The sequence below is a fragment of the Petaurus breviceps genome, unplaced genomic scaffold, assembly GCF_028583685.1.
Source record: "Petaurus breviceps papuanus isolate PSGF00001 unplaced genomic scaffold, PetGlider_PUasm1.0 186, whole genome shotgun sequence".
Classification (NCBI taxonomy): Eukaryota; Metazoa; Chordata; class Mammalia; order Diprotodontia; family Petauridae; genus Petaurus; species Petaurus breviceps.
The window spans coordinates 35,765,163-35,780,503 of NW_027185798.1; the positions used below are offsets into that span (position 1 = coordinate 35,765,163).

The following is a 15,341-nucleotide window of genomic DNA, read 5'->3' on the forward strand; positions in this document are numbered from 1 at the left end:
TCCAATCCAATCCAATCCAATCCAATCCAATCCAATCCAATCCAATCCAATCCAATTTAATTCAATAAGTAGTTATTGTGTCTGGCACTGTACAAATGGCACACCTTTCAATTACTGGGCATTTCATTGTCTGCTGAGCTGAAATTTCCTTCTCTCTAACTTCTATGAATTTTTGTAGCTAGGTGGTACAGTGGATAGAGCCCTGGGCCTGAAGTTGGGAAGATCTGAGTTCAAATTCAACCTCATTCACTTACTAGCTATGTTACTCTGGGTAACCCTGGGCAAGTCACTTAACTTTGTTTGCCTAAGTTTCCTCTTCTGTAAAACTAGCTGGAAAAGGAAATGTATCTTTGCCAAGAAAGACCCCAAATGGCAGTTTTCATGAAGAGTCAGACTAAGTGACTGAACAAAAAACCAGCAATAAAATGTCCTTGCTCTTCTGCAAGATAGTATGCTTCCTGAAAGCACTTTGCCTCTTAATCTCCTTTTCTGCAGTCTAAAACATTGTAACTGTCCATTATATTCCAAAGTCCTCTAGGCCCTTTTTGTACTCCTTCTGTTTTCTGGAAACACTTTATTTAGTCTATCAAAAGCTTCTTGAAGAGCTAGATAGTACTCCTGTGGGTGTGATCTGTTTAGTGAACTGATCATAGCAAGCCTTATCAATTAAAGCAGCATTCCCATTAAACTGTCTGCTCATGTTAAGAGTCTCCCTCTTTTCTTTCTCTCTTATACGTCTTTTTAGGGAGGAATATATGATGGAAGGAAGGCGGGGAATAAAAAAAAAGGGACTATGTGTGTTCTTTGTATGTATTACACTTAACCTAGATCAAAAATTAGTCTTACCTGAAAGGATCATGGATTTATGGAACTCCTTCTTTAATAATTTCAGGACTTGTTGAACTCCCTCTTCACCCTATTCCCAAATGGAAAGAACTGTGAGGCAATATTTTTTACCATTTTGGACATGTAATCTGATTGACCAAAGAGCTCGCTTTCAACTATGATCTTATGTTCTAGGAAATTTGGAATGTTACTTAATGAATTGTGGTTGTGGTTTGTCCTTTGTTCTCAGATAGGACCATGACATCAGGAAGATGATGCCATGATTTGTAAGTGACGAATACAGGCAACCCCCTACCCCTATCCCCACCCTTTCCTTCTGAGAGGCATTTTTTCTGAGGTTCAGGAAGTGGTTTTTTCTTCTAAATATATTAACTAACTTGGAAGATAATTTCTTCAAGTCATTAGCTCACAAACAGGCAACTGTTTCTATCCCATTCTCAATCTTATAATCACCTTCCAACCCATTTTACTGCTTATCAAGTCAGTCATTCATTCAGTAAGCATTTATTGAGTGACTACTATATGCTAAGTGCTGGGGATAGAGAAAAATAAAAGAGAGTTCCTCCTCCCATGGAACTTATAGTCTAATGAGAGAGACAACATGAATAGGTACAATTTTAGTTAGGATATGAAGGAAGACAGGGAAGTCAGGAAGCAGAGATGAGGGCAAAAGGCATTCTAAGCATGGGGCACAGTCAGTGAAAATACCCAGAATTGCTCATCAACTGGGAAAGGCTGAACAAGTCATTGTGTATGAATGTAATGAAATACTATTGTGCTATAAGAAATCATGAACAGGCATGTTTCAGGAAAATCTGGAAAGACTTGTACGAACTGATGTGAAGTGAAATGAGCAGAACCAGGAAAACAATGTATGCAGTATCAGCAACATTGTATGATGGTCAACTAGGAATGACTTAGCTGTTCTCAGCAACACAATGAATGATTCAAGTCAAGGACAAAGAACTCATGATGGAAAATTCTACCCATATCCAGAAAAAGAACTGATGGAATCTGAATGCAGATTGAAGCCTACTTTTTACACTTTTATGTTTTTCATGTTTTTTAAAATCTGTTTTTGATCTGTTTCTTCTTTTGTAACTATGACTAATATGAAAATATATTTTATATAACTGCACATATATAACATATCAAATTGCCTACCATTTTAGGAAGAGGAGTGGGAGGGAGAGAGAAAATTGGAGTTCAAAATATTGTAAAAATGAATGCCGAAAACTGTGTTGATGTATAATCGAGAAAAATAAAATACTATTAAAAAAAGGAAATGCCCAGAGTTGAGAGTTGGAGCGTCTTATTTGAGGAATAACAATGAGGACAGTGTCACTGGATCACAGAGTATACAGCAGGGGATGTATGGTGTAAGAAGACAGGAGGCAGGTTATGAAGGACTTTGAATGACAGAAGATTTTATCTTGGAGGTTATAAGGGAAGGTAGTGGTCAGATCAGCACTTTAGGAAGATCACTTTGACAGCTGAGTAAAAAATGGACTAGAGAGGGGAGAAACTTGTGGCAGGGAGATAAATGATAATAAATGACAATTATGTGATACTTTAAATTTGGCAAAGCACTATATATATTGTCTCAGTAGGTAACTAATAGATAAACATTAACCCTGTGAGATGTATTGCAAATCAGTATAGTCATTTTACAGATGTATTAACTGAAATTGAGAGAGGCTAAGTGACCTGCCTATGGTCACAAAGCTAGTAAGTATGAGAGGTGGAATTTGAACTGAGGTTTTCTTGACTGAGTCTAGAGGTCAAACATGACAGCACTGAAGACTAGAATCTGCCCATAAAGGGTATGGGGCAGGTATACCCAAATCTTGTAAAATCATCTAGTAGAAGGACCAAAAAATATTCAAGGAATGAAGGTGTAGGGCTTAAGGATCCTAGGACTTGGTGTAGAAGGAAGTATGGAATGGAGGAGAAGCTGAGATCAGTAGATGCTAAGTGACAAAGCATTAGCAAACATCGAATTTTAGGGAACAGTGTCATGGAGGGTCTTATGTGCTAGATTTGGAATCAGGAGACATCTGGTTTTGATTCTCAGCTCTGACATTTACTAATCCTAGAAGGATGGAGAAAGCACTTGACTCTTTGCTGCTTACACAAGACACTCCTCATCTCCCAGATCTGGGCATTTCCACTGACTGTCCTCCATGTCTAGAATGCTTTCCCTCCTCATTTCCACCTCCCAGGTTCCCTGGTTTTCTAACATCCCACTTTCTCCAGGAAGCCCTTCTTGATCTACTATAATTCTGCTTCCTTTCCTCTATCAATCATCACCTAATTTATCCTATCTATATCTTGTTTGTAATAATTGTTCGCATGTTGTCTCCCCACATTAGATTGTGAAAGAAATAATCCCTAGTTAAGCTAGTATTGATCATCCTGATGATTTATTTTGACTTATCAGACCTAATTCAGATAGCTTTTAGGATAAGAGATATCTTTTATTAAATAATCACTGTAGTAAAATATTAAGGGCAGAATTCTGTAGAGTTGAACTCATGCAGTGCTGAGCTGAGCTGCCATGTCAGCGTAGTCTAAGCTTCCCTTTTTGGTAGTCTGAGATGGCCCTCTCAACCATGCAAGTGCCCTGCCTTTCAGCCAACACAATAATTCCGTGATATCAAGAATGACTTTTGGTATGCTATAATGAGTCAATTTGATAACTGTCATCAGTCTCCAGAGCCTGGCTCAGGACATAGCACGCAGCAAGTTATTAACAAATACTTGTTAATTCCTTAGGTGATTGATTCTTTGATCCTCCAATTATTGATGATCTCTCTTCAAATTATCTTTGTTTTTATTTATCTGCATGTATATTACATTCACTATCTTCCCCCTCCACCCACTAGAATATAAAATCCTTGAGAGAATATATGATTTCATTTTTTATTTTGTATTCCCTGTGTCTAGCAGTCAGCACTTTAAATAGTGAGCATTTAATCTATGTTTGTTGAATTAAATTTGAATGGAATGAAATGTAGGAGGTAGTGGGAGATAAGACCAGAACCAATTTGTGAGGGCTGCACCGACTTAAGCAGATTCATAACATTGCTTTGAGAATTAAGAGACCCTGCCTATGACTAACCCTTTGAACTTGGGAAAATCACTTAATCTCTTTGGAAACTCTGTTCCTCTATTTATAGAATGAGCAGTTGGATTATAATCTCCAAGATTCCTTCTAGCTTGACTATCTGAGAGTTGTGTGATTCTGTTAGGTGTTCCAGAGAATATAATCCTGTTGGGGAGTTCTAATAGTATTTGCTGCCAGTAGTGTTGTGGGACCAAGGAAGGATTTCTTCAGAGATTTCAGGCCTGGATTAACTTCCCACCCTCCAGAAAGAACAATGAAGCATTGAAATATAACCAATGGGAGAGAAATAAGACTTGTTCCACTTGGCCTTGGAGGGTTGAACTAAGACTAAGGTATAGATATAAAGATAAAATAGATATTCAGTTTGATATAAATGTGGCATCACAGGGGAGGCCAGGTAGCACAGTGAGTAAGAGCACCGGCTCCAGTGTTGGGATGACCTGGAGATTGAATCCGGGCTCAGACACTTAGCACCCACCCAGAAACACCTGGCCATGTAACCTTGAGCAAGTTACTTAACCCCAATTGCTTAGGGGCGGCCAGGTGGCTCAGTGAGTAAGAGCACCGGCTCCAGGGTCGGGATGACCTGGGGATCAAATCTGGGCTCAGATACTCAGCACCACACCCAGAAATAACTGGCCATGTAACTTTGAGCAAGTTACTTAACCCTGATTGCTTTAAAAAAAAAAAGATATAAATGTGGTATAATAGAGTAACTGGATTTGCTCTGAGTCCCAAGACCTGGGTTAAAATTTTAGCTCTGACATTTACTAGCTGAATGACCTTGAGTAAGTCATTCAATTTATCTAGGTCTCAGTTTCCATACATCTAAATTGAGATGACCACTAAGTTCCCATTCTGGGTCTAGATCTGGGTGTCCTACTTTGGGGGGCAGTGTCCCAGGTAAGTGAGCAGTTGCATTTTTACCTGATGTGTTCCTCTCTGTTACCTCACCTTGTAAGTGAGACCCCACATGATTGGCCTTCCAAGGAAGATACACTTTGCTCCAAGAGCCAATGCCTTTAAGACATCTGTTCCAGTTCGGATGCCACCATCCAAGTAGACTTCGATTCTTCCTTGCACAGCATTCACAACTTCTGGCAGGGCATCAATCTGAAAAGAAAAGCTCATGTTTGTCCTTACTGCTTTTGATTCTTTCTTAGTAGAGATGGGGTTCTGGCAGAAAGAAGGGCATTAGTGGGCAGCATCCTAGGAACATGATGACACAATCCACTTGTGAAATATTATCTAAAATTAATTTTCCCTTTCAATGCCATGCCAACCAAACTACCAAAGGCTTACTTGATATGCTATGAATATTTTTAAACAAAATTCATATGGAGCAACAAAAACTTAAGAATGTCAAGGAAAATAATGAATAAAAGAGCTACATCAATAAAAGAAAAATTCTGAGGTTTTATCTCACATTTAGCAAGCTGGCAAAGATTGACAAAAGGTAGAAATAGTTGATGTTGGAGTTTTTGTGGGAAGACAACCCTACTGTTGGCTGGTCTATGAACTGGCCCAACCATTCTGAAAATCAATATGAATTTAGGCTAAAAAAATCACTAAAACAATGGTACCTTTGACCTGCTACTCCCACTAATAGGCATATACTACAAGGATGTCAAAAACAGAAAGAAAAATTTCATATATAACAAAATATTCACAGCAGAACTTTTTTGTGGTAATAAAGAATTGAAAACAAAACAGTCGACTTTTGATTAGGGAATGGTGAAAAACATTCTGGTCCATGAGTATAATAGAACTAGAATAAGAAATGATAAATATGAAAAATTCAGAGAAACATGGGAAGACTATGAATTGATGCTCAGTGAAGTGAGCAGAATCAAGAAAACTAGGTACACAATGACAAAAAAATGTAAAGTGAAAGAACAATATATCAAAATCGAACAGTGTGATCACACAGTGATTAAATTTGGCTCTGGAAAGTAGTTGAGAAAATGCACTACCCTCTCTATCCATTGTAGAGGTGAGGATGGGTGTGGAATATTGTATATCCGATATTGTCAGACAAAGTGATGGATATTTTTTTTATTCAATTGTTTTTTGCTTCCATTTAAAAATATTTACCATTAGGGGCAGCTCAATGGGTATTGGAAGGGGATAGAAATATTCAGAAATCGATGCAATATAAAAATAAGAGACATCCATTAAAAAAGAAGAAATATTCCACTGTAATGTGGACATTCTGCCTGGGGAAGAATCATGTATTCTCAGTCTGAGAATTTTAGACTCATTTTTGGTTTTTATTAGTGATTGGTTATAGCTCATAAAACAGGACAAAAACAGATATACTGAAGTATTTTGAAACATACAGGGAATAGACTCTACCACACAAACAGTCACATACATGTACGCATAACCCTGAAGTTAGTAAACTTACTGTGGCTGGAACTGTATCCAGCTGTCTTCCTCCATGGTTAGAGACAAGAATGCCCTGCACATTGTGGCTTACGGCCAGTTCAGCATCCTCCCTTGTTAAAATCCCTTTCAGGATGATAGGCATTTGTGTGATGTTCTTTAACCAGGCAATGTCTTTCCAGCAGGTGGATGAAGCAATGCCTGAGACTGGGAGGAGAGATTCTGCATTTTCCTTAAGTGGGACAGAAGTAAACACATTATTGTGGACCATACCTTTTTTAAAAAAACAATTAATTAATTGATTTTTGCTTTTTGGAGGGGGGCAGGCAGGACAATTGGGGTTAAGTGACTTGCTCAAGGTCACATGGCTAGTAAGTGTTAAGTGTCTGAGGTCAGATTTGAACTCGGTCCTCCTGACTCCAGGGCTGGTGCTCTATTCACTGCACCACCTAGCTGCCCCTGGACCATACTTTGTACTAAAAATACTAGATAAAAGCTTTTGCTGTAGGCACCAGTCTCCTGAATCAGGCTTACTATAGACTGTTAGACCCACTAACAAGGTTTTGTAGTAGTTGGACTTTTTTGCCTTCCTAGTCTGGATAAACAAATAGTATTCTGTTCACTTACTGACGTTACAACCTTGTCTCTTACCTCCAGGATCAAATATAGAATCCTCTATTTTTTTCAAGTCCTTCACAACCTGGCCCATTCATACCTCAGTCTTCTTATAATTTGATCCCCCATCCACTCCCATGCTCTATTATCCAGTAGTACTGACTTACTCCCTGTCCCTCACACATGACACCCCCCCCCATCTCTTGATTCTGTGTCTCTGTTTCTGTCTCTCTGTCTGGCTATTTCTCTACTCTTTCTCCCTATTTTCTATCCCTCCTTCTTGCTTTTCCATCTAAAACCAGCAGGGACCAAAAAGGGGCAACATTTCACTGAAACTTTAGCAGATAGATGACTCAGTGGATAGAGCACTGAGCCTAGAGTCAGGAAGACCTGAGTTTAAATCTAGATTTAGACACCAGCTATGTGACCAAGTCACTTAACTTCTCTGTGCCTTCAACTATATAATAGGACAATAATATCACCTGCTTTCAAGGGATATTGTGAAGATAAAATTAGATAACATCTGTGGAGTATAATGCCTTGCACATAGTATACATTTAATATTAATAATGAATATTAATTATGTAATTAATTTAATTTATATAATAATTTAATTTAAGTATTATTGATAATAATATTAAATGACTGTTCACCTTCCCCTATGTACTTACAATTGTACATGTTGTCTCCCCCAGAAGAGTAGGAGCTAGGAATCAGTAGCACATTGGAGAGTGTTGAACTTGGAGAAAAGAAGACTCAATTTCAAATCATGCCCTAGACACTGTGTGACCCTAGGCAAGTCATCTATAAAACAGGTATACTAATAATACACCTACCTCATAGGGTTGCTGTAAAATCAAAAGATATGTTATATATAAATCACTTTGCAAAGTTTAAATCACTAAAAATGTTAATCTAAGGAATGGGTTAGTGTAGACTGTATGTGTATGTTCATGTTGGTTATCTGAATGTGACACTTGGGGAGGTTTTGATAGACATCTGGGGAATCTTGTCCACTCCTCACTAAGGGACAATTTGATTTCTTCCTGGATATGAATACTCAAAGAAACCATGAGGCTACCTGTTCTGTTTTCCTCAGAGAGAGGGTACTGAACTGTAATTGCTTAAAGAAGGTTGGCCTGTTCATCCACACAGGAAAGACAAAGTGGATGAAGAATATCCATTGTTCCGATTTCAACATACATTTGGATGGACACTTGTAGGGTTTGCCCAACAGTATATATATCTGGGATAGACAGTCATATACAGACAATAAAGTTGGACCAAAGTTGAAAAGGAAGAGGTGAGTGGACTGGTATTGCCTTTGGGACATTGTAAAGCTCTTTCACTGACCCTAAACTTCTCATAAAAACCAAGGCCAACTTTTTTCAATACTAATACTTTATTGGTGTTGCTATGTGGCAGCAAGATATAGACTATCACCCTCACCAAAAAACTAGATATAAGCATCACCCTCAGGTCACTGGAGACATATGTCAAGGTGGATGTGAGCATTTGGAAACAAATGACCAGTGAGGAACTCTGGAGGAGTAGAAGATGGCCAAGTGGCAAGGCTGAAGGGAGACAAGTGGACAGCCAGAGGGCTTCACCCATGATACTGTGATGTTTGGATAATGTAAAGAGGTGAGAAAATCCTCTAGCACTTTGGATGAACTTTTAGAAGACTATGGCTATGAGTTGTACAGGACATCACCTGTACTCCTCAATTCTTTCCCAGGCCATCATTCCTGCACTGGTTATATTATCCTCCTTTCCTCATCTTGACCCCTTGATATAATACAATACTATCTGAGTCCACTAAAAATGTAAGGTACATAATCTCACCTGGGCCCTCACTACTGCTGGGCAATCCTGTCACACTTCCTTAATTGATTCAATATCTCTCTTACCCATAATGGCATTTCTAAATCTTTTCATCTCTCCTCAAATCTCCTATGGCTCTTCCTCATTCCACCTCTCAGCTGAGAAACTTACTTCATACTTATTGAAGCCTCCTGCCAAAAATGCCTTCTTGATAAATACTTCTTGGCTTGACATTTATATGGGAGTAGTAATCATGGAGTCATTGAAAGTGATAGGAATGTTAAGAGAGCCACAGAAAAATAGATTGATACACCTTCTCCAGGAGCATGGTAGAGATGATTTGGTGATAAAGATGAACTAGAAAGAGAAAGGGCGCAGAAGATCCAGGTGTGGCAGCAAGGAACTGGTGAGAAGATATACAGGGAGTAAAGTGAAGCATTGCCAGAGTCCTCCTAGTGGGCTACATATGAACTACTCACTCAGGGACTCATCAGTTGGTCAATCAATTAATGTTATTAGCCCACCTACTATATGCCAGGCATTGAACCAAGTGGTAGGGTTACAAAGAAAGGCAAAAGACAGTCCCTGCCCTCAAGGAGCTCACACTCAAATGGGGGAGACAACACATAGGCGACTATGTACAAACAAGCTACAGATATGGTAAATGAAAGAAAATCAGAGGGAAAGCACTGGACTTAAGGGGCATCAGGAAAAAACTTCTTGCAGAAGGTGAGACTGGAGGCAGTGTTAAGGAGAAAAAGAATTCCAGGAAGAGAGCATGGCCAGTGAAAATCCCCAGGAATGTCTTGTTAGAGAAACAGCTTACATTCTAATGGGGGAGACAACATGAACATATTTAAATATATATATGATATGTACAAAATGAAAACATGGTAGGTTGGGGAAGTAGGGAATTAGTGGGCAGGGATCAGAAAAGTTTTCATATAGAAAGAAAAAGGCATCTGAACAAGTTTTAAAGAAAGCCAGGAATTCTGGTAAGACATTGAGTATGTTTGTTGTAAAAAGGATTTTTCTGTGGTACAGGTTAGAACAGATTGTCATTGGAGGATGATTATCCCAAGTGAAATTCTGCAGGTTCCAGGCACACCACTTTAATTATCCTAATTTCATTAATACATAATGTCTACTTTTTCTTCAACTGTGTACATCACACTTCCTCAGAGACCCTTCCTGGTCTCTGGTGACCAAAGGACGACAATGAAACAGCACACTCCAAGTCTAGTAGACAAGTCCAGACGTACTGAGTCTAAGATCTGAGTATTTCATACTGCTACCACATGTGCCCATTTTTTGCACAAGTCTTGTACAATTGCAAAACTTTTGCCAGAAGCACCAGTATGACCAGAAGCAGCTCTGTCTTTATGATCTGGTATCTTTTCTCCTTAGGAAACCCTGTCTCACAGAACCATAGACTCTTTGGAGGTCATTTAATTTAACATTTCCATCCAATTCAGAATTTCCTCTGTGATATGTCAGAAAGGTTATTCAATTTCTGCTTGAACATATTCTCCCCTCTACCCCTCACCTGTCCTGCCTCCAGAAACAGTTAGTGAACTGTTTCATGAGGTAACCTATTCTACTGGTGCAGATGTTAAATGTTGGGAAGTTTATTCTCTTATTAAAGAGTCAAATCTGCTTTCTTGTAAGATTTACCCATTGGTTCTCACCCATCCCCACCATGAAGTATTTCCCATACCTCAATATGCACATGAAGGTTCTTTGTTGACATTGATTCTGGCAAAGAGAATTTGTTGCGATTATCTTGCAATCTATTGCCCAAAGCAGGAGTATCTACAGTGAGGACTAGAGCTTTGTAGCCTAGGGTTTCCGCTTTCTGTATCAGCATCTTTGTTGTTTGTCTGTCCCGTTGTACATATAGTTGTAACCATCGGAGGCCACTGGGGGCAGCAGCCACGATGTCCTCAAAGAAGCAAGTGGAAAAAGTACTGGTAACATAGCAGATATTCATGGCTTGTGCTGCTACAGGAGGAAATCAACATGAGAAATGAATTGGAGAAGAGGACATAGGAGTCCTGGCTTGGAAGTGGGAAACTCTTGGTATAGAGTTAAGTCTCTGACAACAGTTTGTGGCGTGATTTGAAACAAGCCATTTGACCTTTCTGTCTCAGTTTCTTTCTATGCCAAGGAAGGTATTTGGATGTAGATACAGAAATGCAGGACAAAAGTCACCAGTTCCATCTAGCCCTTCCAATGTGCTGAAGTAATGAATCTGAATGGTTCTGGTTGTAGCAGTGAGGGAACGTAATAGAAGTTGAAGGGAATTTACTCCTACTGACCTACATATCCAACAGTCTTGAGTGAATTCCCACAGAAGAGAAAAAGAAGCAGGCAAAAAGACAGCTATGACCTAAGGCAAAAATGACAATCAAGCAGCCTACAAAACCTCCCCATTTGTCTAACCAGGTTAAAATGTAATTGGGAAATTTTAAATAAATAAAAATACAATACAACATGGATAATTGTGATTTTCTAACTCAATATGCTTCCTACAGGGATCCTACTCTATTTGAGTATGATACTACTGACCTAAAGGACTCTTTGTTACACTCACTAAGGGTAGCTATAGGTATGATTTGTAAAAGAGCTGTCCTAGTTTTGAGAGTTGACTCACAAAAGAGATGTAGATATTCCCTGTGGGAAAGCAGGCTATTCATAATTCAAAGGAACAGCAGCAGCTGGGATAATCAAGTTAATGGAGAAAAAGAAGATACACAAAAACATTCTGTGATTCTGTCAAAGCATTTCAGCAAAGTAGCCCAGGCTACATCAGCAGTTTTGATGGCAGAGAGGTGTTCCAGCTAAGAAGCAAGCTGAGGAGTGTGAGCTACCATATTCTATTTCCCACTGATATTACAAAAATTTGTAGAAAAGTGAGTCCCTGGGTGTATGGGGGTTTTCTTGCTATTGACCTTGATAGTCTGTTTAATTAATGTCTTTGTTTTGAGTTAATGTGCCCTTTTCCTTGATCTTGACAAAAGAAAGTATTGAATGACACTAACGAAGTATAGTTTTTGAACTGGTATTGACCCAAACAGGATCTGGAATGTTGGATAAAGTTTTTCAGGGACCACACTAATGGGGTCTCCCCAGGCTACCAATGTTTTTGCCACCAATTTGAGAGAGGTGATGATGGAGAGATAAATACGTCATTGAAGACACTGTGTAAGGAATGGATGGAAAGTACCAAAATAAATATGGAAGAAAACAGTTGGTATCAACTAGGGAATGTTTATAAGTAGCTGTCAGAAAGTCTGAGATAAAATCAGGAAACAACACAACCTTGAGAGTAGCAATAGTTGGGTATGGGGAAGGTAGTTCCAGACCCAGGAAAAGTCAGTCAAGATCAGTGCCCAAGGGCAGGATACTGGCATATTACAGCCATGGAATGGGTAATGAAGTAAGATAAGCTAGTCATAGCACATTAATTTGACAAAGGTTAGACCAGCTACCTCGTTTGAATAAATAATTTTAAAAATAATAATTTTAAGATATTTTTTAAATGCAGAGAACAGAAGGTCAGAAAGAAGCACAGACAAACAGGACAGCTTTGAAAGCTACAGGCTGAACTTACTGTATATTTAAAAAGAAAAGTAAGTTTTACCTAATCAAAGTCTTCAATTTCAAACTTCAAACACAATCTCTCTCTCTCTCTCTCTCTCTCTCTCTCTCTCTCTCTCTCTCTCTCTCTCTCTCTGTCATACACACAGAAGCACACACACAGAGCTAGGTAGTTCAGTAAACTGAGCACTGGGCTTGGAATTAGGAAGATGAGTTCAGATCTGGTCTCAGACACTTAGTAGCTGGTCGACCCTGAGCATGTCATTTAACCCCTACCTGACTCAGTTTCCTCAACTATAAAATGAGGATAATAATAGCACCTACCTCCAAGAGTACTGTGAAGATTAAAATGATATGCTATTTATAAAACATTTAGCATAGAGTCTGACATATAGTAGGCACTTAACAAATGCTTGCTTCCTTCCTTTCTGTTACAGCAGAGGTCCTAGGAACAGAGAAGTGATGGTCTCTTTGTAGTCTGCCCTTGTCACGCCTTACCTGGAGTATTGTTGACAAACTGGAGAATGTCCAGAGGGGGACAAAAAGAATGGTTAATGGCTAGACTTCATGTTATATGAGAATTGGTCAAAGAAACCAACATGTCTCTCTCTCTCGAGAGACATGATAGCTGTATTCAAGTATTTTAAGATTTAATGGGCTGTCAACTAGAATAATTTCTAGCATTTATATAGAGCTTTAAAGTTTGAAAAGTTGTTTACACTTGTTATCTCATCTTCTCTTCACAACAACCCTACAACATAGATGCTGTTATGCTTCCCATTTGACAGATGAGGAAACTGAGGCAGAGAGAGGTTAAGTGTCTTGCCTAAGTCACACCACTAGGAAATGTCTGATGGAGGATTCAAGCTTTGGCCTTCTTGACTCTAAGGCCAGCACTCTACCCAATGTACCACCTAGAAGAGGGATTAGATATTGCATATATTTCCAGAGAGCAGAACCAGGAGCAATGGGTAGAAGCTGTGAAGAAGCAAATTTAGACTTGTTACAAAAAATACTTCCTGACAATTAGATTGGGCTGCCCCAAAAGATGATGCATTTAGATGACCACTGTGTATAAGGTGTGTTTTGGTGAGGATTCCTTTTAGTGAGTTGGATTGGATGGACAATGAGGTTGCGTATAACTCAAATTTTACAACTCATATCAGAAAAGGGTATACACAGGAATACACAGTTCATATTTTTTTTAGGTTTGAATGTGGGGAGGATAGGGTTTTCCATAAGGGCTTGGGCTATACTCCTTACAGCATGGTTTCTTTCCAGAGCCCAATGCCTCTATTAAAACAGGAAGGAATCTCTGGGGTTGGTCAGTACCTTTAGCTGTACTCTGTTCTCCATCAGGCCAACAAAGGCAGTGGAAGCCGGTGGGGCCAATGCAGACTGGGAAGCTGATCTCAGACCCTTGGATGGTTGTCCTGGTGTCTACCACAGACATGTCTCTTAGGAAGCGGGGACGGAGATGGATTCTGCAAGGCACAAACCACAAGGTTACCTCTTTGGTAAATGTGCTATTGAGTCCCATGTCCTTCAGATCAGAAATTCTGAGATGAGAAGTGCCCGACTTCTGAAAGCTTGTGGTCTATTTTTTGGGGGAGTATACCATATGCAAAGTGACAAAGCACATAAATGCTGGAACTGGGACTTGGAGAAAGGTCTTCTTACTGTGGGCATCCCATTTTAGAAAGAATATGGCAGGGTGGGGCATATTTAGAGGACAATCTGTATGACAACAGGGCTGGTGGCTATAATATAAAAAGATCAACTTTAGCACCTGGGAATGTTTATCTAAAAGCAGCTATGTGGTGCAATGGAGAGAGTGCTGCTGCTGGAGTAAAGAAGACCTGAACTCAAATCCCCTCTCATACACTTACTAGCTCTGTGATTCTGGGAAAGTTACTTAACCTTACTTTTGTCATCTGTAAAATGGAAATAAGAATTGCACCTACCTGCAAGAGTTGTTGTGAAGACAGTATGACATAATATTTGCAAACCTTAAAGTGCCATATAAATGCTAGCTATTATTACTTGAAAACAGTTGGCATGCCTTCTCTCCCTTCCCCTTTCTTTCCCCTTTTCCCGTTCTCTTTTCCAAAGTCAACCTGCCCAGTTCCTTCAGCTGATCCTCATTTATAACAGACTCAAAATCCTTCATTGTCCCAATTGCCATCTCCTGGTCATCAATGTCCTTCTGAAACTATAGTGTCTTATCTTGTCTCCCAAACTAGATTATAAACACATTGAAGGTTGGGACCAGACCATAACTTGTGTCTTTTGTGTCCACTTGTGTATATTATTATTGCTATTGCTAGGAGAAAAACTGGCCATACTGATTGTTGTACAATGGTATTTCTTACCCTAGCCCTTTCCAGTTTTTCAGTGTGATCTAGTCCCTTTTGTCCAGGCTTCACACTCAAGTGATTTCTCCTTCATCTCTACTACCTCCCTCCCCCAAATTTCTTTACTCTTATGATTTAGTCTAATTCTGCTCCCGTTTCTTTTCTTCTTTTCCTTCATGACAGGTACTTGGAGATCTAATAAAAGGACAGGACAATGGAATTGTGCTACATGGTTATAGAGGAAAACTTGCCTTATCTACTATATATAAATGACCATGTAACTGGTGCTGCCCTTTAACTCTATTCTTCTCTTGATGGATTGGCAACCTCTCATTACTGGAGATTGGAGTGGAGCCCTTTGTCACTTCCCTTCAATCTGTTATCATGAGGAACCAAAGAAGGAAGTTCTTAAGAATGTAAAGGTCCGAGGCATGTGCTTTCTTTACATCTAGAAAACTGTGAGTGACTGACAAATCCAACATGAGCAGAAAAAGATAGGAAGACAGTGGCAGAGAGAGATAAGGGAGAGAAGAAGAGAGTGAGGAGAGAGAGAGAGAGAGAGAGAGAGAGAGAGAGAGAGAGAGAGAGAG

The 15,341-nt window shown here is 39.3% G+C and overlaps 1 protein-coding gene across 2 annotated transcripts in view; it reads right to left on the minus strand.

The window, feature by feature from the left end:
• The window catches only part of HAO2 (hydroxyacid oxidase 2), a 22,180-nt gene that overhangs the window by 1,064 nt on the left and 5,775 nt on the right, over window positions 1-15,341 (minus strand). For both annotated transcript variants that reach the window (XM_069090213.1, XM_069090215.1), the window contains exons 3-7: window positions 13,730-13,881; window positions 10,515-10,798; window positions 6,381-6,590; window positions 4,928-5,086; window positions 847-916 (exon numbers count right to left, since the gene is read on the minus strand). In XM_069090213.1, coding sequence (XP_068946314.1) covers window positions 847-916; window positions 4,928-5,086; window positions 6,381-6,590; window positions 10,515-10,798; window positions 13,730-13,881 — 875 coding nt within the window. The remainder of the gene's footprint in view (window positions 1-846; window positions 917-4,927; window positions 5,087-6,380; window positions 6,591-10,514; window positions 10,799-13,729; window positions 13,882-15,341) is intronic.